The sequence below is a fragment of the Bactrocera neohumeralis genome, chromosome 6, assembly GCF_024586455.1.
Source record: "Bactrocera neohumeralis isolate Rockhampton chromosome 6, APGP_CSIRO_Bneo_wtdbg2-racon-allhic-juicebox.fasta_v2, whole genome shotgun sequence".
NCBI classification, from domain to species: Eukaryota; Metazoa; Arthropoda; class Insecta; order Diptera; family Tephritidae; genus Bactrocera; species Bactrocera neohumeralis.
Window position 1 is genome coordinate 46105899 of NC_065923.1, and position 26725 is coordinate 46132623.

At 35.3% G+C, this 26725-nt stretch overlaps 7 protein-coding genes across 12 annotated transcripts; 4 read left to right on the top strand and 3 right to left on the bottom strand.

The window, feature by feature from the left end:
- Positions 1-150: 150 nt before the first annotated feature.
- On the bottom strand, positions 151-2109 carry LOC126761613 (phospholipid scramblase 2-like). The gene is made up of 4 exons (XM_050477937.1): positions 1730-2109; positions 1163-1653; positions 611-769; positions 151-546 (listed from the first exon to the last, which is right to left on the bottom strand). Exons 1-4 carry the CDS (start codon positions 1812-1814, stop codon positions 523-525), a joined length of 759 nt encoding a protein of 252 aa, XP_050333894.1. The 5' UTR covers positions 1815-2109; the 3' UTR covers positions 151-522.
- Positions 2110-2407: 298 nt separating this feature from the next.
- Positions 2408-3868, top strand: LOC126761614 (peroxiredoxin-2). Of its 4 annotated transcripts, none has more exons than XM_050477938.1 (5): positions 2408-2526; positions 2852-3039; positions 3100-3217; positions 3281-3686; positions 3744-3868. In XM_050477938.1, exons 2-5 carry the CDS (start codon positions 2868-2870, stop codon positions 3801-3803), a joined length of 756 nt encoding a protein of 251 aa, XP_050333895.1. In that variant the 5' UTR covers positions 2408-2526; positions 2852-2867; the 3' UTR covers positions 3804-3868. The 4 variants fall into 4 exon arrangements, with proteins under 4 accessions (XP_050333895.1, XP_050333897.1, XP_050333898.1 ...); XM_050477940.1 differs by having other exon boundaries at positions 2861-3039; XM_050477941.1 differs by having other exon boundaries at positions 2409-2510; positions 2861-3039.
- On the bottom strand, positions 3804-5637 carry LOC126761604 (spliceosome-associated protein CWC27 homolog). Its single transcript, XM_050477924.1, has 4 exons — positions 5519-5637; positions 4922-5466; positions 4461-4862; positions 3804-4398 (listed from the first exon to the last, which is right to left on the bottom strand). The coding sequence occupies exons 1-4, from the start codon at positions 5558-5560 to the stop codon at positions 3870-3872; spliced, it is 1518 nt and encodes a 505-aa protein (XP_050333881.1). The 5' UTR covers positions 5561-5637; the 3' UTR covers positions 3804-3869.
- Positions 5638-6204: 567 nt separating this feature from the next.
- On the top strand, positions 6205-7791 carry LOC126761606 (protein CLP1 homolog). Its single transcript, XM_050477926.1, has 4 exons — positions 6205-6395; positions 6449-7001; positions 7055-7559; positions 7624-7791. Exons 1-4 carry the CDS (start codon positions 6297-6299, stop codon positions 7733-7735), a joined length of 1269 nt encoding a protein of 422 aa, XP_050333883.1. The 5' UTR covers positions 6205-6296; the 3' UTR covers positions 7736-7791.
- A 66-nt stretch (positions 7792-7857) lies between these two features.
- On the bottom strand, positions 7858-8750 carry LOC126761615 (YEATS domain-containing protein 4). Its single transcript, XM_050477942.1, has 2 exons — positions 8124-8750; positions 7858-8069 (listed from the first exon to the last, which is right to left on the bottom strand). Exons 1-2 carry the CDS (start codon positions 8680-8682, stop codon positions 7909-7911), a joined length of 720 nt encoding a protein of 239 aa, XP_050333899.1. The 5' UTR covers positions 8683-8750; the 3' UTR covers positions 7858-7908.
- A 409-nt stretch (positions 8751-9159) lies between these two features.
- LOC126761597 (neurexin-4) lies at positions 9160-26380 on the top strand. Of its 3 annotated transcripts, none has more exons than XM_050477910.1 (14): positions 9160-9637; positions 11502-11618; positions 16752-16948; positions 20753-20894; positions 20974-21344; positions 21410-22217; positions 22276-22401; positions 22476-22679; positions 22748-23339; positions 23411-23748; positions 23824-24003; positions 24081-24425; positions 24496-24630; positions 24697-26380. In XM_050477910.1, the coding sequence occupies exons 1-14, from the start codon at positions 9556-9558 to the stop codon at positions 24885-24887; spliced, it is 3828 nt and encodes a 1275-aa protein (XP_050333867.1). In that variant the 5' UTR covers positions 9160-9555; the 3' UTR covers positions 24888-26380. The 3 variants fall into 3 exon arrangements, with proteins under 3 accessions (XP_050333867.1, XP_050333868.1, XP_050333869.1); XM_050477911.1 differs by lacking the exon at positions 16752-16948 and adding an exon at positions 17884-18080; XM_050477912.1 differs by lacking the exons at positions 9160-9637; positions 11502-11618 and adding an exon at positions 17884-18080 and having other exon boundaries at positions 16854-16948.
- Positions 12644-13775, top strand: LOC126761610 (L-aminoadipate-semialdehyde dehydrogenase-phosphopantetheinyl transferase). Its single transcript, XM_050477931.1, has one exon. The coding sequence runs from the start codon at positions 12765-12767 to the stop codon at positions 13662-13664; it is 900 nt and encodes a 299-aa protein (XP_050333888.1). The 5' UTR covers positions 12644-12764; the 3' UTR covers positions 13665-13775.
- Positions 26381-26725: the final 345 nt, after the last annotated feature.

Below are 26725 nucleotides of genomic sequence, written 5' to 3' on the forward strand. Positions count from 1 at the left end.
AGCCGAAATAACTAATACCGCCAATGGGTATTCACAGTCCAGGCAATATTCCGTAATTCATGAAAAGTTTATATGACGAATGTTTAACTGCTTTTACGAGAATTAAATTTTTTTTCTCCAGTGTTAAGTAAAAACAAAAACATATAGAACTTCTGATTTATTGCAACTTTATTATCATTTGTCAAGTGATTGCATAAGTAGCATCATTATCAATATTTAAAATATTTGCAATATAAATATAGCATTAACCTTATTATTTAGATTGTAATTGTAAATATAATATTAAAAAATATATATTCTCAAATAGTGTAAAAAAGGCTTTTCTCGGTGTCTTATTTGTGAGCAGGTGAGTTTGTAAGTACTTCGTTAGCATTAAGATGAAGAAAAGCATAAAAAGTGAACGCTTTATGGAAGAAATAATGTTAATGTGCGCGTTGAGTATACGTATTTTGTATAAGTCCTTTATGTTGAAGCAATATATGCTGTACTGGCTAAGCTCAAATTATCATTTTTAGCAATTTCTTAATATTCAAAATGCACCATGTCCTGTAAAATAAAAACATAGCATTAAAACCAATAATCAATAAGAATTATAGCAGATTTAAAGTACAATGAGAAAAGTTGCGGCCAAAATAACTGCCTTCATTCGCACATCTAACTCGATTGGAAATTTCACTCCAAAATAATCAGCATCAGTAAACATTTCCTTGTTAATACCTGTCCACTGCTTTGAAATTTTTCCAATCTTATCTCCATTCATAGCAAAAATCTAAAAATAAAGAAAAAAAAACGTTAACTTGGACATGCGTTTGTTGATTCAGTTTGCATGGGAACTTATAATACAGAGGTTCGAAATCGGTGGTTCTGACAAATGAACAGCTATTTGTGAAGAAAACGACGTGTACAAAATCAATATCTTAAAACCTGAGGTGCAAAGTAGCGTATTTACAGATAGACCGACATGGTTCGGCTCAGCTCTTTGAAATGATCATTAATATATATAAATATTTTTATAGGGTCTTCGTGGCAAACTTTCTATATCCTGTTCTGGGTAAAAAATAAACATTATGCGCTGATCCAGATAGATTTTTGTTTTTTTTTTTATATATTGACATTCATATGTATTTATTTTTAGATTGCTTAGGAAGTTTAAATTACTTACATCAAACTCCACATTTGCACAGCATTTGAAAGTGCAGCGCGGCCCACGCACACGCAAAACATTTTCACCATAAGCATTTTTAATCAAGTATAATGGACGTAATAGTGACCATTCTTGTTCCACACTGCCAATAACCGTTCCGGGCGGCGAAGATACTTCTAATGTTTGCAAACAACATGGAAAGCAACAGGATTCGCAACGTAGTGGTCTATATATATGCAGCACTTCATTCTGAAAGTTGTCAAGAATTTGAATATCGAAAGGCCGGCAAGAACCGCACAAATTTCTAGTCAAACAATGTGTATCTTCCACAGCCAAATAGACATTTTCGCCAGCAGAATTTTTTATTTTTGATTTGTTTTTCATTTCACAGCCAAAGAATACTTCAACCAAATCCACTTGTTGCTTTATAAGCAACTGGTCCACGGCTGTTAGATACTCTAGACCAGTTGGACAGTTAGGTATGCCAATAGGAATGCTCATCCAAGCTTCTATTGGTAAGGAATTAATAAATTGTTAGAAGACCTACTTCAATAAAATTCCGTACTTAGTTATGAAAAAAATTACCTGCTGGTGACATAGTGGCTCGTGGTTGTCTCACAATTGGTGGAGCATCTTGAGGCACCCCTTCATAGTCCCGATTTTTTTGCATTCTGGACGTTGATTATATTTTTTTGTGGATGAAGTAATCGTATGCGCTTTAAATATTAATTTTCTTGGGTGTTCAGCATTCGCAAGGTTCTAGGAGTTTTCAAAATTCTTCTTATAGAAGTTATAAGTTCAGTTTTATGCCAATTTAAATTGCACTTTATTAACGGTTTTCGTTATTGTTTTTATCAAATTCGAAACAATTCGTTCAAATTAAAATAACTAAATAAAAATGCGTAACAGACACTCCTTAAACAAAAAAGGGAAAATTAAACCACAACAACAATCCAATAGGCAGGAAGAATGATAGAAACTCTTGATAAAAACATTAGTTAAATACGAAAGGGTGTACTGAAAAGGGAACTTATTTTTAATTTTGTTAAAAAACTTTTAACTATAATAAGTTGTTTTTGCACAATTTACAAATTAATTACAACCTAAAGTTTATAACTAATGATAATTATATATACATTAGTTTTATTATTAAATGAAATAAATATAAAAAGTGGTTTAATAAGTTAATGTACATCATGACAAATAATACAACCTTGTGTTTTTTGCCGGTTGCACTGTGCCAATCTTTATCTTTTTGTTTTTTTATTTTATTATTACATTTTATAAAGTGAGTGACGCTAAAATATTTATAGTTTCAAACAAAACATTTAAAAATCTGTAAACTAGACAATAACCTTTAAACAAAGTGTGTATTCACAGACGTATGTATAAATTCATAAAAATTAACATTGCTGACTTATTTATAATGCTGTTTTCCTTTGTTATTGTTCCTTATTTGCTTCCGTCATCAAAGTATTAGTTCCCTCTCTTTTTTCTTTCAATGTGTAAAAAACAAATTTAACTGATAAGTTGTTATTATGTTAAATAAGCCGGCATCAATCAAGAATTTTATCAACAATACACGCATGAGTACTATATAAGCACATATATGGTGACCACGCATTAGCACATTCGATTAGATATCACCATTCAGTAGCTGAAAAGTGTTTGCGTGGCTTTATACGTGTTAATACTGTTACAAATTAGTATTTACAGATTTCGGATGCTACCACGCACAATGTTGTCGAAACTTTGTATTCTTATACTGTGTGCAGTATTAACAGCCGGTAATAAATATGACGAAAGTGGTTCATGCCATTCGTTTGCTGGAGGCTCGGTTTATCCTTCCGAAGGACCTCGTGGAGACCACAAGTTGCAAACCACTAAAGCCGTCAGTACGTGTTATAAATATATTTGTTTGTGATACATTTATAGTATATTTATTCTTTTCGTAGTATCTAAGTCAGCTCCAACGTTTGAAGGAACAGCTGTTGTGAAAGGAGAATTCGTCAAATTATCACTTTCCCAATATCATGGAAAATATTTAGTACTTCTGTTTTATCCACTTGACTTGTGAGTGAAAATTTATATTCACCATCCATCAAATTGCATAAATGAATACATTTTTATTTTCAGCACCTTTGTATGTCCCACCGAAATTATAGCGTTTTCTGATCGCGTCGAAGAATTCCGAAAGATAAATGCTGAAGTAGTTGCGGTTAGTGTTGATTCACATTTTACACATTTGGCTTGGATAAACACACCCCGAAAGGAAGGTGGTCTTGGATATGTAAAAATTCCACTGCTTTCGGATTTAACGCATAAGATTAGCAGGGACTATGGAGTTTATTTAGAAGATTTAGGACATACACTACGTGGTCTATTTATCATTGATCATCGTGGAATCTTGCGACAAATTACTATGAATGACTTGCCAGTGGGACGTTCAGTAGATGAGACACTTCGTCTGGTACAAGCATTCCAATATACCGATACACATGGAGAAGTTTGTCCGGCTGGTTGGAAGCCTGGTGCAGAAACAGTAATAGAATAAAATTGCACATATCCACAGTTATAAACTAACATATTTTATTTTCAGATTGTTCCAAATCCCAAAGAGAAAACGAAATATTTTGAAAAGATTAACAAAACTCCATAATATTGTAAATTCTTTTCTTCCAAGTTTTATATTTTGATACCAAAATAAATATGTTTCAAATTTTCCCTAATGCCGTTTAGAACTTTTACTATTACTTCCCCCACTTTTAGAACCTTCTCCTCTTTTACGTTTGTTAAGCGGATTTCTAGGATCATATGCATCGTACCAATCGTCACCCTTAGTGGACGCATCCTTCGCCAATATGGGTGTCGCTTCTTCGAACTTTAATGTGTGCGCCAACCAATCATCGCCCTGAATTTCTTTCTCTATGGTTCCATCATCTAAAGACTCGTTGGTTTCATTCGATTCAGATTGCTTCTGTTTAAGTGCATCCAATTTATTTCGAAATTTTGATAGTAAGCTTAAAGTAAAATCTTCTCGGCTGGCACCCTTTTTTGGTATTTTTGACTTTAAGCCATTGTATTTCACTTTTTCATCAACAAAATTTTTTATGAATTCATTATCCTCAGCGGGGTTAACATTTAATTCGTCAATTTTACTCTTCTCCGTTTTTTTATCACCCAAATTTTCTCTTTGACGTTTTTCAGTTTGATATTGTTTCTTCAGGTTTTGAATTTCTTGTCGAATTTCATTCCTAAAAATTATTAACGGTTTATTTAAAAAAATGTTTTACAAATGTCGATGAAATATAATTACCTCTTCAATTCGCTTTTTATTTTTTGCTCCTGCTCCTGTGTCAGCAGAACATCTTCATCAGAGTCAGACAATTCCTCTTTTATTTCAACTGCTTCCGTTTTAATTACTTTTTTAGCCGCATTTGTCTGCAATTTATCTTTGATTCGCTGCCGACGCTCCTCTATATCATCATCATCCACTGGTTCATTTTTGACACATGCCAGTCTTCGTTCCTCTTCCAACATCTCTTCATCATCTGACCTTATGTTGGTATCTTCGATACGTAAAGCATCCTTGCTAAGTTTGGGGTCATCTACCACATCGTGCATTGATTTTGCCTTCCCCGCATTTTTTTGTACAAATTGATTAGTTTCTTCCTCATCTTCCTCTGCTTCTTCACCAAATGAAAGCAACCCAAAATTTCTGTAAAGAAAGCGGTTTAGAAAACAACTTTACGCCATATAAGAATTTAATTTAATTACTTGACTCCCTTTTCTCGTTTCTTCGTCTTTTCCTTTTTAATTTCTTTTGCTACTTTTCGTGGCACTATATCGTTAAAAGGATTGCTTAATATTTCAACGCCCAATATCCTTTGAGGATACATGGGACGTTCATTATGATCCACTAAACCCTCCTCCAGTTTTAGCATATTGTACAAAGTATCACCTGTCACCTTGCCGAAAAGCGTGTTTTTGTTTTGAAGCTCCGGTGTGGCGGCCAAAGTGAAGAAAAACTGTGACCCATTATCATCTTTATCGGCATTTGCCATTCCAACAAGTCCACGCCGCGCATAACGTAGACGAGAATGAAATTCATCCTTAAATGTGTGACCGTAAATGGATTCTCCACCAGTTCCATCGCCATTGGGATCACCACCTTGTACAATGAAACCTTTGACTACGCGATGAAAAATTGTGCCAGTGTAGTATCCTTCCATACAAAGTTGTATAAAGTTGCGACATGCTTTGGGACATTCCCGAGACCATAATTCTATATCTATGTCACCAGCGGTAGTCTTGAGGAGAACCTATAAATGAAAATTAATTTAATGGCCATCTTGATGCAAAAAAATATCTTACCTTTCCTGAAGTCGGTGGTTCCTGAATATAAATATTACTCATTGTTTAATATTTTGTTTATAGCTTGATTCAATTATTTATAAGTTCTGACAAATATTAGGTATTCACAATAGTGAAATTGCGATAGCATTCCCAGCTGTTATATTCTGACGTTAAGGTGTCCACGCAGCCTTAAAAGATTCATAAAACTTTTTTAGTTGCGCACCTTTGTAATCCAAGTTATAATCTTTAACTTTTATGCATAAATTAAGCATTTTGTTAATGTAGTTATTACTGTAATACAATAATTAAACGATTATATTTCCTATAATCAAGGGAATTTAATTTTCCATAAAAAAAGTGTTTATTTCAATATAACGAAAAAATGTTCAATTTTTCTGTATCTCCATATATATGCTCAGCACATCTCGAAAACTATAATCTTCCTGCGGATATAACTCTATCTGACCATACCCATTTTTTTCCCGAAATCCTGGGACGGTATACTAAAGCCGACCCCAGCATAGAATAACTCAATTACGTAATAAATTTTTTTAAAAAATTGTTTGCCGATTTTTTTTGTTTAAAAAACCTAAAATTAAAAACTAGTCGATTTACCTTTTGCAAAGATTTTGTTGATACAGGTCAATACAACCCTGCATATCAGCTGTTTATAAACAAAATAATAGAACTATTTAATATTTAAGCGTCAAACACGATTTTCTAAAGTATAGTAAATTCTCAATAATATTACCTTGTTTGGCTAATTATATTATATTTTGGGCACCAAACTGTAACAATGTCTGACGAGGCCAAAGAAGGCGAAGAATTCACATTGGAAGCAGATTCTGAGCTGCGTTTTGAAATAGAAGACAAGGATGCGAAAGTTCTCGTTACGGTGGGTTTAAAAAATTATCACAATTTTCATCATTTAAATGTGTAATTTTTTAGCTCATTTCTGGCTTTGCCGAAATGTTTGGTACTGAATTGGTTAAGAAGAAAAAATACGAGTTTCTAACTGGCGCGAAAGTGGCAATTTTTACCTATCATGGTTGCGTATTAAATGTAAATGGCAAAACTGATGTTAGTTACATTTCAAAGGAGACTCCAATGGTACAATACTTAAACTGTCATGCGGCCTTAGAACAAATGCGTGCTAGCGCTGAAGAAAAGGATGAACGTGGACCAATTGCAATGATTGTAGGACCATTAGACGTCGGAAAGAGCACACTGTCTCGCATATTTCTTAACTATGCTGTGCGACTTGGAAGACGTCCGCTATACGCTGATATTGACGTCGGACAGGGATCTATTTCTATACCAGGTACTATTGCTACAATACTCATTGAACGTCCTGCCAGCATTGAAGAAGGCTTTTCTCAGACTGCACCCTTAGTGTATCACTTCGGTCATAAAGGCCCAGGTAGCAATAATGTACTATATAAAGCGACAGTATCGAAAATGGCAGAAGTAACGCTGGAATCCATGAATGTCAACAAACGAAGTAAGTAAATATACATTTTTTCCGGTAACATATCTATATGTACATATTTTTAGCGAAACATTCCGGCATGATAATAAACACCTGTGGATGGGTAAAGGGTGACGGCTACGCACACTTATTGCACACAGCACAGGCTTTCGAAGTCAATGCTATCTTTGTATTGGATCAAGAGCGTTTGTATAATGAGCTTTTGAGGGATATGCCTTCGTTTGTGCGTGTCGTGTTGCTGCCAAAAAGTGGTGGTGTGGTAGAACGAAGTCGAGATTTGCGTAGTGAACAACGCGACCTACGTATTAAGGAATACTTTTACGGCCATCGAACACCTTTCTATCCATTCTCATTTGAGGTGAAGTTTCAAGATTTGAAGCTGTACAAAATTGGCGCTCCGCCGTTGCCAGATTCCTGTATGCCTATTGGTATGAAAGCGGAAGACAATAAAACCAAGGTTGTGGCAGTAACGCCCAGCCCCTCATTGCTACATCATATATTAGCTATTAGTTTTGCTGAATCGACCGATGAGGACGTGATTGGAACTAATGTGGCTGGTTTTGTTTGCGTGTAAGTAAAACAAAAAATATATTTTCTGAAACATAATTGGATACACTTTTTGCAATTATTACAGTACTGATGTGGATATGGATAGACAGACTATAACTGTACTTTCACCGCAACCACGGCCATTACCTAATACCGTGATGCTATTATCTGAATTGCAATTTATGGACATTGTCTGAAACCATTAACACAAATTTGTTGAAAATTGATTTATCTTGTCAATAAATAAAACATATATTTTTTCATTGGAATAAAAAAGTTGTATTTGTATCTGTAAATTTTCAAATATTTTACAAATCTTTTCTTATAATAGTTTCTTAACTTTTTTTGGAAGTTCAGTTTATGTATATATTTATGAAGTAGGTGGCTTTTGTACTTTTGCAAGTTCTGCTTTGAACTTCGCTATGGTTTCACGTGCTAGTTTTAACTTGTCCTTTAGGGAGTTTATTTCACTTTTTACTTTTCCTTTTACATCAATTATATTTTCCAAGGTTTTCTCTTTCTTTGTCTCAACTAAATATTAAAAAAATTGTAATATTTTCAAAAAATATAGATTATAACACTTACAATCGGTATCATGTGTGTATGATCCACTTGTTAACGGTTGTACGTTCATGAGAAAATGTTGCATTAGCTGTGTGGGCTCTTGGAAAACGATTTCCTCATACGACTCGGATACCAAATGCACATTAGCAGCGCCCATTCGTTTGGTATTGTCCAAATTTGTGCTCGATAGCTCACCATCAACCACAGGGCTTTGGAATAACTTTAATATATGATAGCAAGTTACCGGCCTTTCTGTGGGATCATGGAAATATATTTTGATGACTACTTCAAATTCACCCCAACCGGTTTCGGTAATTTCATAAGGCGGTTTCGTTACAATTCGATTTGGATTGGCATAACTTTCGTGTAATTTAAAGTGAACTTTTTTCACGTAAACGGACATATCTTCATTGTGATACGGCTTTACATATACTTTCCATTGATGTGTATGTCCATCCTCGTTCTTTTTGCCAAAGGATCGTGCAATATTACCATATACAATAGGCTTAACTATAACCAAACCTTTTACACGACCGCCTGAATCTGGGCCAAAATCCGTAGGTATATTGAGGCTGTTCATGTTTAGACTGCGCTTTAATCGACAATTTTACATTTAATTAAAATTTCTTGTGTTTACCAATTTAGACAACTGTTTTTATTGAATTCGTGTTTACTTGTCAAACTGAGACACAAACAAAATTGATGTACAATGTAAGAAATGAAATATGTTGACATTTATGTATGACTCCACACAACCCTGTGTTGGGCTGCTTCTAAACTGTAAAGAAGTGCGGAAATCTTCTTAAACTTAATTTTGTTAAGCTTAATAACATCAATAAGGAATAATGATTAATGATAGTCGTATTCAATAACTCTTAGATCATTTCGAATTTCAATAGAGGTAGTTTTATGTAAAATTACTAAGGGAAACTTTAAGTGCAACCCTGTGTTGCAATGCTGCCAACATTAACTTTTATTGCATTTTTATATTAAACATTTTTTCTTATTGGAACGTCAAATTAGACAAGAGAGCTATTTGAGAGAGCTCAAACTCTTGCATTCAAATTCGATTCGAACGTGGAGTTGTAAAGAACAATATTTCGTTGCAGCGGTGTGACGGTTTCTATTATTTAGTGTAATATCTTGTGCTATAAGAATTCTTAAAAAAATTATAAAAGTACATTTTTATATGAGGAATTAATTGTACACATGCTTGGATTAGGTTCATTACGCTAAAGAAATATCGGTGCGCGGTGCTGTAAATTGTGCTGGTGTGTCAAGCTAGCGCTCCGCTGGGCAGTAGAAATAAATTTCACTGCCAACAGCTAAAAGAAATTATTAAAAAGTGGTTATCAGGTGGACGCCTAACAAGTGCAAAATATTTTTCATGCATTCACCAATGTACTGAATGAATTCTAACTGAAATCTGTATATTTTATTATATTATACAATAATGAATGCCTTTGATTTGACGAGAGCGCTGCTTTGTTGTGGAATTTTTTTCATAAGCTGCAACATACGGAATGTTACTGCAGGTAATTATAGAATTGGAGAAAAGGCATTTGTTTTATTTCGTGTTTTTTTTTTTAACTTATAAGAAAAAATATGTGGAAAAATTAAATTTATTATAAAATTAGAGCCCTGACATTTATAATTTTTTTGGGTGTGACTCCACATTGAGATCGTAATGGCGATGTCTCATCATTCGTTGCTCTTGCTTTGGTTAATTGAACATGTTGGCTATTTACGCTCACATATATTGTTGGTAACAAATTATTTGTCCATACTCGCTCAAAGCCGTTTACGTGTGATCAACGGGGAGAGCGTATTAAAGCTGAACTTGTCCGCTCCAGCGCTAGATAGCTTACGAACTAGGTAGTCAAAACAGAGAGTATAAAAGCAACACCCATATTTTGGGAAGGGGGAAAGGGTATTATCAAGCTTTAATGGTTGTTGTTGTTTTTGTTTTTAAATATTATGTATAAAAGCTAATGACCGCTGATTCATAAAACTGCCTTAACTAAAGATTTCATAACAAACATGATCCTGTAGCTTTTTTTTTATTAAGAATATTTAATTATGTCCATAAATTTGCATATACATATGTACGTATGAACGTAGTGATTGCAATAATTTGCTGCTGGTTATGTATACACTTTACCAAGGACAAATCGGCACCGGCGTTTTATGACATACTGCCGGAACATTTAATGCGCATGCGAAATATTTCGGTCAAAGGTTCAGCACCATGTCAAACACGTGAATTAAATGTTGGTATTACAGGCTTTGCTATTGGGAGACCATTTATGTACACATTTAAAAAAACGTCTGCAATGTTCCAGACAAGCTCCTTTGATTTTACATTTGGGAGGGTTCGTATAAGCTAATAGTGACTTCGATTAAACAACTACTGGCATATTTGCAAACTCCTAGACAACAACATAATTGATCAAGCAATATTCAAACATCTACATATACTATATGTACATACGTTCATAGATATTCATGAATAATAGTTAAATGGAACTTGGGATAATCCATTTCACGTATATAACTAAAAATGTATGTTATGAAATAAACTTCACTACACATGTTTGATCTTTGTCAAACCCATGTTATCTTATTTTAAAATTGTATATTAATTCTGTTTTTAGTAAAACCCACATACATATAAGAATTGTTGCATTATACTTTTGTTAGTCGCACTTGAGTAGTGGCACTTAGCCAGGATAAGGCAGCATGAACACAAAACAAGCCAAACAGTATACACAGGCGACGGCGACAGCCAGATTGTCTGCACCACTCAAAAAAGGGTGGTTTATTTTGCAAACGAAAGTAGGGTGTTGTTAGTCTTGTTTACATAAATATGAGTAAATACATATATTTGTGGAAGTGTGTATATAATATGTATGGGAAGTGTTCATGAGCAGGATAATGCTCATGGTAAGGTATATTTGTAAATTATAATATTTAAAGGAGCTTTGTATCACGTTTCTGTTTACTTGTCAAAATCAAAAGTTTGCTGGCTTGTACATACATACATATATATATTATGTAGGCTGTCGAGCACGAGAATAGGTAGTTGCTGTAGAAAATTACACATCTTAAAAAAATGCATGCAACAAGAATACCAATAATTTGTTCCTGCTATTTTTATTCAAGAAGAGAAATGTGAGAGCTTGTTCCAATTTTTTAATTAAAATAAAATAGCAGATATGAAAACTTAATTACAAGAACTGACAACTTCAGCTGGATGAGTGCCAGAAAGAAAACCTTGTTTTTATGAATGTGGGTCACATTATAAGCAAAACAAACAATAAATTTATAAATTAAAAACACATAGTTAAAAATATTTCGTTATTTGCTAGATGTAAATTTTAAAATTTTGCTTGTTTTTAGATTCCTATAACGACTACTTCTCTGATTACGATTGTAATCAACCACTTATGGAGCATGCTGTTCTTACGGCCACTTCATCTTTGAACGATAGAGGTCCGGAGAAGGCGCGCCTTAATGGTAAGTGTTGATGAAATGTTGCTTGCTGCTTGTTTGATATATGAAAAGATTAATTCTATAATTTATACATGTACATACATATGTACGTATGTATGTATGAATGGCCATTTATCAGACACCTTGCTAGGGGGTTCGTCGATTTATAAATTTGTTTGTTCACACACTATTTTATTTTCATTAAGAATTCCACTGTTTTTTTCTAAACAATAAGCTTTACGGTAAAATGTGCTTTCAATAAACTTATAGACTAAATATACATTCATATATACATACGTATGCTTGTATTCGTTGTAAAACAGCAAATAAGTTTTATTTTTATCATATAATTTATTATGAATCATAAAATATTGTGAAAGCGAAATCGTGTGTTCAAAATTATACTGTACTAAAAGTATCATACAATAATTCATACATTTAAGTACAGTGGCGAAGTTTCTATGTGAGTGGATAATGAAAACATACTTTTGCTTTTTTAGTAAATGGAACACATATTTTTGTTTTAAATGAAATTTATGGTTTAATAGAATTTATCTCTTTAAATCTGCTGTTTATAGTTTATTTATTAAATAGCTTACCACAAACAAGTGTCTAATCGACATGATGTTATAGTTTTGAAATTTATTTCTTCAGTATTGTACGCAATTCTATATTTTAAAAACAATTTATTGATATCGCATTTGAATATATCTGCCTTATTTTTAGATTTGTGTGCACATACTAAGTGTATCCGGTTCTTTTGAATGAAATCAACTTTTTAGTTGTGTGCATCATTTTTCTATTGGATCATTATGAAAACATACATATAGATTTTGAACTTTATTTTATTTATTTATTTTGATAAGAAGTAATTATTAACCACTATCATACCTTTTTATTTTATTCGAAGTAGCTTTTTAGCACAATCTGCCCTCACTACGGTATGTTTACATTTTTTATTCGCTTCAGATGTTGGTAGCACTGCATGTGCTCAATTCGCTCTCTTACACATGTTATTACTCATTGAGTTTTGTTTTGTGCACATTTTGACATTTCGTCAGTTTCCAATTGGAATCAACTTGTTTGTGATGTATTATTTGTAAATTTGATTTTAATAAAGAAAATTAAATAAAATTACTATAAAATAGTTTACAAAAGCTTAAAGCAATTATGCAACATAAATGTACTCGTTGGGCCATTGATTTAACTAGCTGGAGTCTAACATTACCGCAACTAGCACAGGCGGTGGCTGTCATACAGCCTGAGGAACGGGATCGATTGATGAAATTCGTATTTCTTGATGATTTCCTTTCCTCGCTAGTTGGTCGCCTGTTAATGCGAAAATTCGTCAGTGTCCATAGTGGTGTTGACTATAAGGATGTGCGATTTGCACGTGATGTACGTGGAAAGCCTTATTGGTTACAAGCAGAAGATAAATGTCACAATCAACTCTCGTTCAATGTATCACACCAGGGGAAATTTGTAGTGCTTGCAGGCATTTCTGCCGAAAGTGACATAAAAGCAGCAGCTACAGCACCTACTACTATCGCCACTTCAAAAGTGGGAGTTGGCGTTGATGTTATGAAAATTGAATATAGCGGAGGCAAAAATCTAGCTGAATTCTTTCGTATAATGCAACGCAAATTCTCTGACAGTGAATGGCGCTATATACGTCACCCACAGCATAATGAGGCCGACCAACTGAAGGCGTTTATGCGTCATTGGTGCCTCAAAGAGGCGTATGTTAAAGAAATTGGTGTGGGCATAACTGTTGATTTGCAAAAGATCAGTTTCACTGTGGATATTACGCGTGAGTTGGATGTTGCGGCCTCACCATTAACCGGTACAAAATTACGCCGCAACGATTTACCCGAAAATGATTTCCACTTTGAAGAGCATTTACTAGAACCAAAGTATTGTGCAGCAATTGCATTTAAAAATTGTAAGCCAGTTCTGGGAAAATTTGAACTTGTAAAAATTGAAGACCTTTTGGTGGCGACGGAAAAAGCATCAGACGCGGAGATAGTAGAATACTGTAGAGAAGTTTTAAAAAAGCGACTGAAGTCATAGTTCCTGCTTGTATTTATACCACAAGATAGTTTTAGGCATAAAAGTGTTTTTGTATTCCGGATGTATGTATGTACATATGTATGTGAATAAAAATATATTTTTTTATATTAATTGCTTTTATTGTATTGTAAACTAGTTTAGCTTTCTTAGCTGTATTTACTTTATATAATAATCAGCGGCATTATAATTTGTTCGGTAATTTCCATACTTTGATTTGCCTTATAACCTTAAGTTTTTTTTTAAATTTTATAGTAAGAGGAATAGTGCCGAGTTGGCAGTCTTGGCCGGATAATAATCCTGGTCCGTTGTGGTTACCCGACTGTCGTGGAAACGATATGGTAACCATATGATACAGTGGTTCGATCCGATCAAATGTTCGGAGATTGTTACGTTGCCTTTTAAAATAATCTAAACCAAATTTCATAAAGACAATTCCACAAATAAAAGTTCTTTTTTTTTATACATATAAGAACATGATTTTGATAGATCAGTGTGTATGGCAGCTTAATCATTCTGACCAATGAGAAGCTTCTTGGGGAGAAAAAATACATATTTTAAATACCTCTATACATTAATTTATGAGTATATACAAACATGTAAAATATATGAAAAATATACCCTAACCTCAAATTATCAAAATCACCAACTACTTACAGCAATTATTCAGCTAACCCAAAACTATTTATTTCATAAAACTTAATGAAGCGGAAAATCCTTAAAACAAATTCTACGAATTCTTGCTGTGATATTGAACAAAAAAAAAATTATCCCATATTTCAGCGGTTCTTCAAGCTCACACTAGTTCTCACCTGCCGCTTGCGGTAAGCGATCGGCTCAAATCATATTCAATGAACTTTAAATGTTTAAATGCAACACGGAACCCTTTCAATTGCAATTTTGCTTTCGAGCGCTGCACCATTTATTATTTATTTTAATTGTTGTTGTTATAAGTATACACGGAACGACCACAGTGCCCCGTGCCGTCGTCGCCTCTTCGCATAACGATTTTCTGTACTTCTAGCTTTACCCTTTATAAACGGTAAGTGGGCTTGTGAATGTACCGTACATTTGTCTCCCCTAGTTGTGTGAAAATTTACAGCATTAGAGTGTTCCTTGCAAGCATTGAATTGCTAGCTGGCAAGCATATTTGTTATGCCGCATGACCATTTAGTTTTGGCACTGCTGTCAAGCCCGAAAAGGAAATATCAGCAATTTAAACTTGAGCGACCTTTTAGAATAAAATTGTAAGTACAAGTAAATATGTATCTATGTACATACATATATACATAAGTAAGTATGTATATATACACGTATTTCGATGCTGTGCCATATTGCAATGGCAATTTCGTGTCCTTGCAAAGAGCACTGCAGCAGAAACCAAAGCGATAACAAGAAAAAAACCTGGAAATAACGATTTTATTTCCAAATATTGCACTATCCCCCTAGTTGGCATGCATTCTATAAGGGTAGTTTGCTTGCTTCACGACCCTTTTCATTTCAAGCCCTAGACTTTGCTTTGAGTTGTTATTGTGTTCAGTTGTAGCAAATTTTGGGTGATTTTGATAATCATTTCAATTAGTTTTCTATTTTATTTTCACTCCTCTTGCTGCTTTCTTCTTTAGTCTGTCACCTATTCAATTTAAAATTTATTGTCTTTTCACAACTCATCCGTAAGTCTGGTTGTGCTGGCTTTGGCGTTCGCATTTGGCACCGCAATTTCCGACTCCTACAATAGCTGTCGTTGTAGCGCGTGCTACATTAGCTACACTCCCTTCTTAAAATTCATTTGTTGCTATTTCAATTGTAGTTTTGGCTATTTGTGTGCCTTCAGTCGTCATTGTCATTAGGTTTTGCCTTTTAATATTGAGGGATTTCGCGTTCTTATTGCACGAGTGTTTGTATGTGCCGCCTCCCTTCATGGTTTCGGTGTTCACGTGTTTCCATTTGTGCGGCACAATCGTTAGAACGTGTTTGATAATGCGTGGGTGTCACGCTTACAAATCAATCGATACACTGGTTTGCTCTGGGTAAACAAAACTGGTAACTAACTAATTGTGCATGACTTCATACCATTCAGTTGAAAGTAGGATAAAGTTTACAAAGTCATTCAACTGTTTGTGATTTATTATTGCCAGGGTGTTTTTGTAACGTTTGATTTGATACGGAAATGATCCTGGCTGTACCGCTGACGTTTAACTGTATATTGCAAAATAGAAAAAACATTTTTTTTGTGAAGTTTTTTTTTGAAGAGAGATGCCTCTTGATGTCTCCTATCGAACACCTACATAATGAACTCCTTTCCAAGTACTTCATACTGGGGTGCTTTCACAGAAATCATCCTTGCAGTCACCTGCTTGGAGCTCAACTGCCTCGTAGGAACATCAAGAGGTCATTCCTGAACTACGTCGACGACATAATGCAATACGCCGACCAGACATCGGAGGCAACTAACTTCCGATATGTACTGACCGCCATTCAAAGTGAAGCCATTAACACCTTCACCGACTCCCTCTCAGTGAATGGCATACTTGTAGCCAAACCACCAACCATTGCAGACAAAGAGCTAGAGTTGCCAACTCTTTGCATGCCCTGCTAAGCCTACCCATCGAACACCCTTCTCCCTTTGGTCCGACACCGTCGAAACAGCACGCTTCCTGGGTCTACCGTTGGATGACGTCGACGACAACTTGTTTAATCCTTTCCATCCTAACGGGGATTAGGTACCCGTTACAACAGCAACAACAACAACAACAAAACCAGAATGGCACTATAAGACAAGAGCGTCAGTTGTGTTTTACTTTATAGTACTTTTTACTTCGAATTAGTTAGTCTAGCATGTAAATAATAACTATTTTATATATTTTAGCTTACTTATTTATGTTTTCTAGAAATTAAAATATTATTTTATATAGTATGAATTGAAAAATTCGTATTTTTTATATCTTCAGTTTATTTGCCATTTTAGAGCTTTATCGTTTGTCTTAATTTTCGTAGTTAATATTTTTGTTTACCATTTCTTTTATTTTTGCCTATTCCCCTACAATCACGCCCATATATGTATGTATGTATACATATATCCTTGTATAGCCGGTACTTCGTGGTCGGCGAAAAATTCCGATTTCGATCAACGTCTTATCATCGATTTGGGTTATGTGAGAAATGTGACACACATCGCGCTGCAAGGACGACCGCACAGCGATGAGTATGTCACCGAATATTCAATTAGTTATGGCATATCTGATTTGGAGTTTGCCGACTATAAAGAACCAGGTGGCAACATTAAGGTAAGCCCCAGTTTAACAGTCAACAACACACCCACATTTGTACATACATACATACACACATACATGTATTGAAAATGGTTTATAAAAAAGGTGAATGGCTTCAAAAACACTGACCATAAAAGTAATTAAAGATAACGAAAATGCGTCCAACTTATTACTAGAGAATATATGCATGACATATGTTAGAAGGAATTGCTTTCCAATTCGAAATATGACACAAGACTGACATATGCAACGCCGCTGTAAGTCGCTGCATTTACATATTTGCAGTGGCTTACTGCAGAATGGTGCTTGGGCGCACTCAGCAGGACTTACCACCACCACTTTTTGCTCACACGTATTTTCTCTTTTTATGTAACGGTAATATTGTGCTAATCCGTAGTTATGCTGCTAATGCGCTTATTGTAATTATTCGCTTTGGATTTTGTATAGTATTTTATTTTTTTAGATTTCTGTGGTGCTTACCTATACTTTTGTTGTAAAATATAAAAAAAAAATGGATTTTTTTTGGTGCTTTAAAAATTTTTGTAAAATATTTTTATTAATTTTTTTCATTAATTTTGTTTCATGGTGTGCGTGAGATATGCGTTTGTATGGTGTGTGTTTAACAAATTATCAAAAAAGTTAACATCCAATTCATAAACAATGTAATTTCAGTATAAAGGGTGTATAGAGCGGAGTTGTAGCGTTACAAAAAATAAAAATTGACATTTGTAACACAATAAAAATTTCATATTGTTGTATTTTATCAAAAAAAAAAAAAAAAAAATCGCAACTCTACGCATGTGAGAACTCGCTGCACCCTTTATACCCCTAAGCTTATAGTTATATACCACACTGTCTCAGTAACCCCAACACACTTTCTTCTATTTATATTAACACTCAAACACATAAAATATGCTGGGTAAATAACAAATAACACCTTAACAATAAAGGCGACTCCGCTTGGACACCGATCGAGAATACTTACAATCACTTTCTAACACTCGATCTGGGTGAAGCACGCAAGACACGCAAAATCGCCACAATGGGCCGTAAGCATACACAAGAATTCGTTACCGAGTATATTGTGCAGTATTCGGATGATGGCGAATACTGGCGCTCGTATGTGAATCCATCGAATGAGCCGCAGGTAAAGTACGAGTATTTAAAAATGATGATAGAAGATGCTTTTGGTTAGTACTAGATCAGATAAATGCCTTAGAATTGTCATATTCTCTTGTCTAATTGCTCAATTGTGTTTTTGAAGTAATGATTTGCGTTTAGTTTTTACACTTTTTTTCAAATATCTCTTTTGTATATTTTGAAATTTAGTGCTAATACATATAAAAGTGTTTTATTTCATTACATTTTTTTCCGATATTACAAGTTTTCAAAAATTTTCATTTAAGTTTATAATATTCTGGTGAGTCCGTTTACGTTTTTTAAGCTGCCCGTGCAGAAAACCGAAGTCTAACCTTTTTTAAATCTCCAAAACATTGCAAAGCCTATTATTTAATATTTCTAACCTCACATTCTAAATGTGGCAATTAGTATTTTATAAAGTAGTTGAGTAAAAATATCATTTTCTTAGCATTTTATTTCTTTTAATATACAACCCTTAGCCGCATGTAAATATTTCCGACCCTTCTGGTCTATTCCAAAAAGTTTGAAATACCGAAAAAATACTCCTAGAGTAATAATATTTTTTTTTTTTTCAAGTTATAAATTCTAATCCTTCCGCTTATATAGCTAATCACTGTTTTGAGAATGGGTTTAAAACGATCTGTGAAAAATTCGACTTCTGATTGTTCCTTGTTTTGCAGGTTAACCGATAAGAATTTGTTGACCTGTGACATTTCTTTCGTTGCTTTGCCCTTTCAAAACAGCTCCTTATAGATAACACTATAATATATAAAAACTTAATTTTTGTATGTAGATCAAGGATAATTTTTATTGAAGGTGGAAAAAGGGAGGCTAATATCTTTCAGAGAACACAGACCGTTATTATCATAGGTTGATATTTTGTTTTGTGGTCTTTTATTAAAAAAAATAATATTTTCGGCGTCGCCAAAATATAGTTTATTTTTTTATTTTAACGGGTTTTTCAATAGGGACACTACAAAAGTAGACCGATAGGAACAGCAAACGACGGCATATTTTTTACCACACTTTTGACATTTCTCTTCAGTAAGGCTTTCCATTTCATCATGGGAAGATATACGATCCTACAACGAGACGAAATTTATAAAATTTAGTACCGAAATTCGGAGTCAGCGGCCTCAACTTTAAGAGCGCTACGTTCAATTTATGGTAGTCATATTCGTCCTGTGAGATCAAAAATTGAGCGTCTAGTGGAACAATATGAATCCACAGGCATAGTATAAAATGTTCTTGTGCAAGACAAAGAAGTGTCCATAGTGCGGCATAGTGCCACTAGCGCAACAATTGAGGAAGACCCAAAGCAGTCCCTCACACGTCGTTCTCAAGCATCTCTGTGACGTCGTTGTGGCGAATTTTGCTAAAAGATCTTGGCCGACATCCTTACAAGATCAAATTAACGCAAGAACTGAAGCCGCTTGACTACCAGAACCGCCATATATTCGTGAATTGGGCTAAGCAACAACTTGAAAATGATCCGGATTTTCATCGAGAAATCATCTTCAGCGATAAGGTTCATTTCTGGCTGAATGACTTCGTCAATAAGCAAAATATGCGTTATAGGTTAGACAGCAATCCACACGGTACTTCTTCCGTGATGATCAAGACCGTCATGTTACTGTGAATGGGAATCACTACCGATCAATGATAACCGAATATTTTTGGCCCGAATTGGATCATATAGACTTGGACAATATGTGTTTCTAACAGGACAGCGCCACAAGCCACACAGCGAATGTCCCAATCGATTTATTGAAAACCATGACGTCGTTAGACTATTTCCTGTGGAGCTACGTCAAGTCTATGGTCTATGCCAATAAGCCAGTGACGATTGCAGTATCGGCCGATTTATGCTTGAAAACCGTCGAAAATTGGTTCCGTCTGGACTTCTGTAAGTCCGTGCAAGCTGATGGCCATAAAAAAGAAATCGAATGATGATAACATCGAAGGTATTCACAGGAATTAAGAAGGTTAGGTTTGATATTCCAAAACGTTTTTGTAGCGCTTTTATTGAAAAACCCGTTAGTTTACATTTTCAAAAAAATTAAATACTTACCAAATAATAACTCTTCATTTGTTTTCTAAACGATGTTCCAAAAACATTTTTGTTTTTTAAATTCTAGTACCGAAACTGTATTCTTGTCTAAGAAACTCGATTTCAATGGCTAAAATACTAAATACATACAAGAAAAATAAGTTATTTTAAAAATTTTATATTGATTTCTTATTTTGTTCGTTTTTTTTTTGCATTTTATTTTATTTTTTTAATTTTTTTTTTAATTTTTTTTTTTTTTTTTTTTTATTTTTTTTTTTTTTTTTTTTTTTTTTTTATTTTTTTTTTTTTATTTATTTTTTTTTTTTTATTTTTTTTTATTTATTATTTTTTTCATTTATTTATTTGTAAATTTGTATTAGTGCTTTTTTTTTTGATCTATGGTATGTATGTATGTATTTTGCTTTTGTGATTTTTTCTTTGAATAATTATGTGTTTTATCAAACACATTTTATAAAATTCCCAACAAACACAGTCGGTGAAAGTTTACTAAAATTTACACTCTGCATGTCCTTACACTCTTCTCGGTTTTGGTGATTATGTTTTGAATGTTATTTGTATTATTAATTTTGAGGTTATATTTATTACACAAAACATAAATCCACCCACAGATGTTCAAGGGTAACTCCGATGGCAATTCCATACACTACAATGTGTTCGAGGTGCCCATTATTGCCCAGTGGGTGCGTATCAATCCAACACGCTGGCACGATCGCATTTCGATGCGTGTGGAACTCTATGGCTGCGATTATGGTGAGTCTGACAAACATGTTATTTACTTAGCAACATAAAAATCTAAAAAAATTTAATTTCAACACTTTGCTCATTTTAGTTGCGGAGAACCTGTACTTTAACGGCACCGGCCTAGTCACCTACGATCTGCAGTATGAGCCAGTGGCGTCCACACGTGAATCCATACGTTTCCGTTTCAAAACCGCTTTCGCCAATGGTCTGCTTATGTACTCACGCGGCACACAGGGCGACTATTTCGCTTTGCAGCTGAAGGATAATAAAATGATATTGAATCTGGACTTGGGCAGCAGTTTGATGACTTCGCTCTCAGTGGGCAGTCTGTTGGACGACAATGTGTGGCACGATGTGGTGATCTCGCGCAACCGCCGTGATATTATATTCTCGGTGGATCGTGTCATAGTACGTGGCCGCATTAAGGGCGAATTCACGCGCTTGAATTTGAATCGTGCGGTAAGTAGCGAGGTTATGTTCACTTTTTTTTTTAATTATGAAATAAAATTGTTTACCACTTTTAGCTCTACCTCGGTGGTGTACCCAACATTCAAGAAGGCATTATTGTAACGCAAAATTTCACCGGCTGCATGGAAAACATATTCATCAATTCGACGAATTTCGTACGCGCGATGAAGGACAGTTTCGAATACGGAGACGCGTACCGTTATACAAAGTACCACACCGTTTATGCCTGCCCCTCGCCACCCATTTACCCGGTTACGTTTACCACACGCGGCTCATATGTGCGCATCAAGGGCTATGAAGCGCAAAGCACAATGAATGTTTCCTTCTTTTTCCGCACTTACGAGGATAGAGGCATAATGCTGCATCATGATTTCGCCTCGGGCGGCTATGTGCGTGTGTTCTTGGAATTTGGCAAGGTGAAAATCGACATGAAACTGGCCGATAAGCCACGCATCATACTGGACAACTACGACGAACAATTCAACGACGGCAAATGGCATTCGTTTGTGTTGACAATTGGGCGTAATCGTTTGGTGCTCGACATCGATCAGCGGCCGATGACCACAACGAAGAACATACAAATATCGACGGGTAAAGTTTACAATATCGCTGGCGGTGTGGATAAGAATGGTTTTGTGGGCTGCATGCGCATGATATTGGTCGATGGCAATTATAAGTTACCCAAGGATTGGGTGCAGGGCGAGGAAGTGTGTTGCGGTGACGAGGTGGTGGTGGACGCCTGCCAAATGATTGATCGCTGCAATCCAAATCCATGCCAGCACAGTGGCGTCTGCCACCAGAATTCGATGGAGTTCTTCTGCGACTGTGCCAACACGGGTTATGCGGGCGCTGTGTGTCACACATGTAAGCTGTTGAAGTGCTTTATACGCAGTGTTTGTAAATAATTGTGTATTTTTTGCAGCTAACAATCCACTGTCGTGCCAGGCCTACAAGAATGTGGGTCATGTGAATCAGCGCGTTAATTTGAAAATTGATGTTGACGGCAGTGGTCCGTTAGAGCCCTTCCCCGTTACTTGCGAGTTCTATTGTAAGTAATAGTGAACCTCTTTTATATTTTTGAAGTGTACTCATACTTTTTGTTAACCGTTTCGTCTTTCATAGCCGATGGTCGCGTCATTACCACACTCAGTCACAGCCAGGAGCACACAACCACTGTGGATGGCTTCCAAGAGCCAGGCTCATTCGAACAGAATATCATGTATGATGCCAATATGCTGCAAATCGAGGCGCTGCTGAATCGCTCACACACCTGCTGGCAGCGTTTGAGCTACTCATGCCGTTCATCGCGTCTCTTCAATTCGCCTTGTTAGTATACGCTTTTTTGTCTAATAACTGCTGCTAAAACTAAACAATTTCCCACATGCTACTTACAGCTGAAGCGGGCAATTTCCGTCCCTTCTCTTGGTGGGTTTCGCGCCACAATCAACCCATGGACTATTGGGCTGGCGCACTGCCCGGTTCGCGTAAATGTGAGTGCGGCATTTTGGGCAAATGTCACGATCCAACAAAATGGTGCAACTGCGATTCCAATAGTCTCGAATGGACTGAGGATGGCGGTGATATACGTGAAAAGGAGCATTTGCCGGTGCGCGCAGTAAAATTCGGTGACACTGGCACACCGCTCGATGAGAAACAAGGTCGTTACACTTTGGGTTCGCTGCGCTGTGAAGGCGATGATCTATTCACCAATGTGGTGACATTCCGCATTGCCGATGCCACCATTAATTTGCCACCATTCGATATGGGTCATTCGGGTGATATTTACTTGGAGTTCAAGACGACGCAAGAGAACGCTGTACTCTTCCATGCAACTGGACCGACTGATTACATCAAATTGAGCATAAACGGTGGCAACAAGCTGCAGTTCCAATATCAAGCGGGCAGCGGACCACTTGGCGTAAATGTCGGCACTAGCTATCATTTGAACGATAATCAGTGGCACACAGTGAGCGTGGAGCGCAATCGGTGCGTAGCTCTCAACTTCTTTTACCTTAATCTATCTCATAAATAATGAAAAATTTTGTAAAACTCAACAGCAAGGAAGCGCGTCTGGTCGTTGACGGCTCCATCAAAGCGGAGGTGCGTGAGCCACCAGGTCCAGTACGCGCCTTACATCTCACATCCGATTTGGTAATTGGCGCTACGACTGAGTATCGTGACGGCTATGTTGGTTGCATACGCGCTTTGTTGCTCAACGGTAAAATGGTGGATCTGAAACAGTATGCCCTGCGTGGTCTGTACGGCGTGAGCGCCGACTGTGTGGGCCGTTGCGAGTCCAGTCCCTGTCTAAATAATGGCACGTGTATCGAACGTTACGATGGCTACTCGTGCGACTGCCGTTGGAGCGCATTCAAGGGCCCAATTTGTGCTGATGGTAAATTTACAAGCTTACCCCGTTTATATTAAAAAGCGCTTGCTAAACCTGTTTTTTGTTTTTGTTTTTGCTTAGAAATTGGCGTCAACTTGCGCACAAGCTCTATTATACGCTATGAGTTTGAGGGCTCCTTCCGTTCGACGATTGCTGAGAATATACGCGTTGGATTTACAACAACAATACCCAAAGGTTTTCTGCTCGGTTTATCGTCAAATTTGACTGGTGAATATTTGACAATACAAATATCGAATTCAGGTGGGTGTAACGGGTTTTTCGATAAGCCACTACTTTTATTGATTTCCGCATGCTAAACACAGAATTTGCCTTTGCAGGTCATTTGCGTTGTGTTTTCGATTTCGGTTTTGAGCGTCAGGAGATTATTTTCCCCAAGAAACATTTCGGTTTGGGTCAATACCACGATGTGCGGTTCTCACGTAAAAATGGCGGCTCCACGGTGGTGCTTACAGTGGACAACTACGAGCCAGTCGAATATAATTTCGATATAAAAGCCAGCGCGGACGCGCAATTCAACAACATACAATACATGTATATAGGCAAAAATGAATCGATGACAGACGGTTTTGTGGGCTGTGTGTCGCGTGTGCAATTCGATGACATTTACCCGCTGAAACTGATGTTCCAACAGAATCCACCAGCTAATGTGAAATCACTGGGCAGTAAGTGTTTCAAATAAACTCATAAACTCAATAATAATTATTCCCATTTTCCTTCTTTTTTTCTACGCAGCTCAATTGACTGAAGACTTTTGCGGCGTGGAACCCGTTACACATCCGCCCATTGAAATCGAAACGCGTCCACCACCACTTGTCGATGAGGATAAATTGCGTAAGGCGTATGGCGGCTTCTCTATTGTACTAGGCTGTGAGTACTGACACACATTTGTCTCTCAAAATCCAATTTTACTTTTATACAACGCTTTCGTTACAGTCATTTTGGTTATACTGCTGCTGCTATTGCTGCTCATGATCTTCTTAATTGGCCGTTACGTGCACCGCCATAAAGGCGATTATCTGACGCACGAAGATGAGGGCGCCAACAACGCCGACGACCCGGACGAGGCCGTTTTGCACTCGAGAACAGGCCATCAAGTGACAAAACGGAAAGAGTGGTTCATATAGTTCGGCATGCAGCATATAGGCAATTGGAGCACGTAGTCGACGCGGTAGCTACAACTCTACACAGCCTGCTGCAACCTTGCAATCACAACTATACAACGCACGTAAGCGTACGCACCCACACACACACACAAACTGACACGTATAAAAAAGAGAAACTGTTCAATGTGGTTTTCAAAAGCAAATCGATGAATTAGCGTAGCGTAAAATGTATTTTACACATAATAATTATGTAATTATATTAAGCATGACATGACAAACGGCGACGCAGACGTTTAGCCATAGAGAAGTATAACGAAATGCGTGTAAAAATTGAATACGAAACTAAGCATTTGTAGCAGTTCATAGAAAACTTTGGCTGATACGAAAGTAATGTTCTTAAAGTGAACAAGATGATGCTTTTAACTGAACACGAAAATCAATATATGACGATCAAAAGTAAATCACAGTAAATTAAGCGAAATTAAAGTGTAAACAATTCTCATTGGACGTTGCGTGTCACACTGCCAATTTTGAAATGAGCGAAGACCAGTTGGAAGTGGTACAATACGCAGCAGGGTCTTAGACGTCGCGGCATTCCTAAAAAGTCAAGTGTTCTTATCTACACAAAGTAAAACAAAAAACAATAGGCATATACCATATACAATAATTGCCAAAAAAGTAGACCCACTTACTTTTGCTTCCAACTGGATGTTTGAATAATCAAATTTTTTGTCGTAATTTTTTCTGCTGAATTTTTTGTATTCTGCTCGCTTGCTAACTTTAAGTTCATCGTTTGGTTTTATGTTTACATTACGTATTTCTTTATATTTTTTTTTTACAAAATAACCTTTTATAGGTTAGTTTTTGAAAAAAAAAAAACTCAAAATATAGGCATCTCTCAAAAGTAAATTTATACCGTCCATTTTCTTTATTTTAAGTTTTTATAGTAATATAATTTTTTAAATTTAATTTGCGTGAAAAAATATTATTAAGCAAACAACAACAAGAAAGCAACAAGCAAAGAAGTTGTACCGAATCTCTGCAGTTTTTATATGTAAGCCCTTTGAATTCTTTTCATATTTGTTTATTAATGCTTTCGCTGTTATATGAAGGCTTTTGTGCTTTAAGTAAGAAATTTAATTTCACAAATGTCTTTTAAGTAATAAAATTATTAGCTTGCGCTTTTCCACTATTTCCGAATGACATTTGCAGTGTGTGTTGTTAAATTAGTACTGTCATTTATAACGGCAATTTATGAAACACATTAAATAACGTGCATTTGATTTGAATTGTTGTAATACCCGTACATTCCATTAAATCATAAACAACTTTCACATCGACATGTGTTATAAGTATTCATACATACTTAAAAAATTATCCTTACTTTATACGATGAAGAAAAAAACGAAGTCTTAAATTTTTTTCAAATGTATTTTTAAAATTTTTTTATATGTATTTTTTAAATTTTTTTCAAATGTACTTTTAAAATTTTTTTCAAATACATACATATATTTTTTTCAAATGAATTTTTATTTTTTTTTCAAGTGCATTTTAAAAAGTTTTTTTTTAAATGTTTTTAAAAAAAATTTTCAAATATATTAAAAAAAAATGCAGTCACAACTTTACAAACAAAATCTTTAAAAAAATTTCAAATGTATTTTTAAAATTTTTTTTCAAATATATTTTTAAATTTTTTTTTCAAATCTATTTTAAAAATTTTTTTCAAATATATTTTTAAATTTTTTTTCAAATACATTTTTAAATTTCTTTTTTTCAAAAATTTTTTTTTTTAAAAATTTTTTAAAATATTTTAAAAAAATATATTTTTTCAAAATTTTCTCTCTTTATATAAGAAAATA

Coding starts and splice junctions, on each gene's coding strand:
- LOC126761613 (XM_050477937.1), bottom strand. CDS start 1,814: ATGCAAAAAAATCGGGACTATGAAGGGGTGCCTCAAGATGCTCCACCA. Junction 1,654..1,729: donor AGCCACTATGTCACCAGCAG/GTAATTTTTTTC, acceptor CCTTACCAATAG/AAGCTTGGATGAGCATTCCT. Junction 770..1,162: donor GTGCAAATGTGGAGTTTGAT/GTAAGTAATTTA, acceptor CTTTATTTTTAG/ATTTTTGCTATGAATGGAGA.
- LOC126761614 (XM_050477938.1), top strand. CDS start 2,868: ATGCTACCACGCACAATGTTGTCGAAACTTTGTATTCTTATACTGTGT. Junction 3,040..3,099: donor GCAAACCACTAAAGCCGTCA/GTACGTGTTATA, acceptor TTCTTTTCGTAG/TATCTAAGTCAGCTCCAACG. Junction 3,687..3,743: donor GGAAGCCTGGTGCAGAAACA/GTAATAGAATAA, acceptor TTTTATTTTCAG/ATTGTTCCAAATCCCAAAGA.
- LOC126761604 (XM_050477924.1), bottom strand. CDS start 5,560: ATGAGTAATATTTATATTCAGGAACCACCGACTTCAGGAAAG. Junction 5,467..5,518: donor AACCACCGACTTCAGGAAAG/GTAAGATATTTT, acceptor TTTCATTTATAG/GTTCTCCTCAAGACTACCGC. Junction 4,863..4,921: donor AAACGAGAAAAGGGAGTCAA/GTAATTAAATTA, acceptor CTTTCTTTACAG/AAATTTTGGGTTGCTTTCAT.
- LOC126761606 (XM_050477926.1), top strand. CDS start 6,297: ATGTCTGACGAGGCCAAAGAAGGCGAAGAATTCACATTGGAAGCAGAT. Junction 6,396..6,448: donor ATGCGAAAGTTCTCGTTACG/GTGGGTTTAAAA, acceptor GTAATTTTTTAG/CTCATTTCTGGCTTTGCCGA. Junction 7,002..7,054: donor CATGAATGTCAACAAACGAA/GTAAGTAAATAT, acceptor ACATATTTTTAG/CGAAACATTCCGGCATGATA.
- LOC126761615 (XM_050477942.1), bottom strand. CDS start 8,682: ATGAACAGCCTCAATATACCTACGGATTTTGGCCCAGATTCAGGCGGT. Junction 8,070..8,123: donor ATACACACATGATACCGATT/GTAAGTGTTATA, acceptor TTTAATATTTAG/TTGAGACAAAGAAAGAGAAA.
- LOC126761597 (XM_050477910.1), top strand. CDS start 9,556: ATGAATGCCTTTGATTTGACGAGAGCGCTGCTTTGTTGTGGAATTTTT. Junction 9,638..11,501: donor CATACGGAATGTTACTGCAG/GTAATTATAGAA, acceptor GCTTGTTTTTAG/ATTCCTATAACGACTACTTC. Junction 24,426..24,495: donor TAATGTGAAATCACTGGGCA/GTAAGTGTTTCA, acceptor TTTTCTACGCAG/CTCAATTGACTGAAGACTTT.
- LOC126761610 (XM_050477931.1), top strand. CDS start 12,765: ATGCAACATAAATGTACTCGTTGGGCCATTGATTTAACTAGCTGGAGT.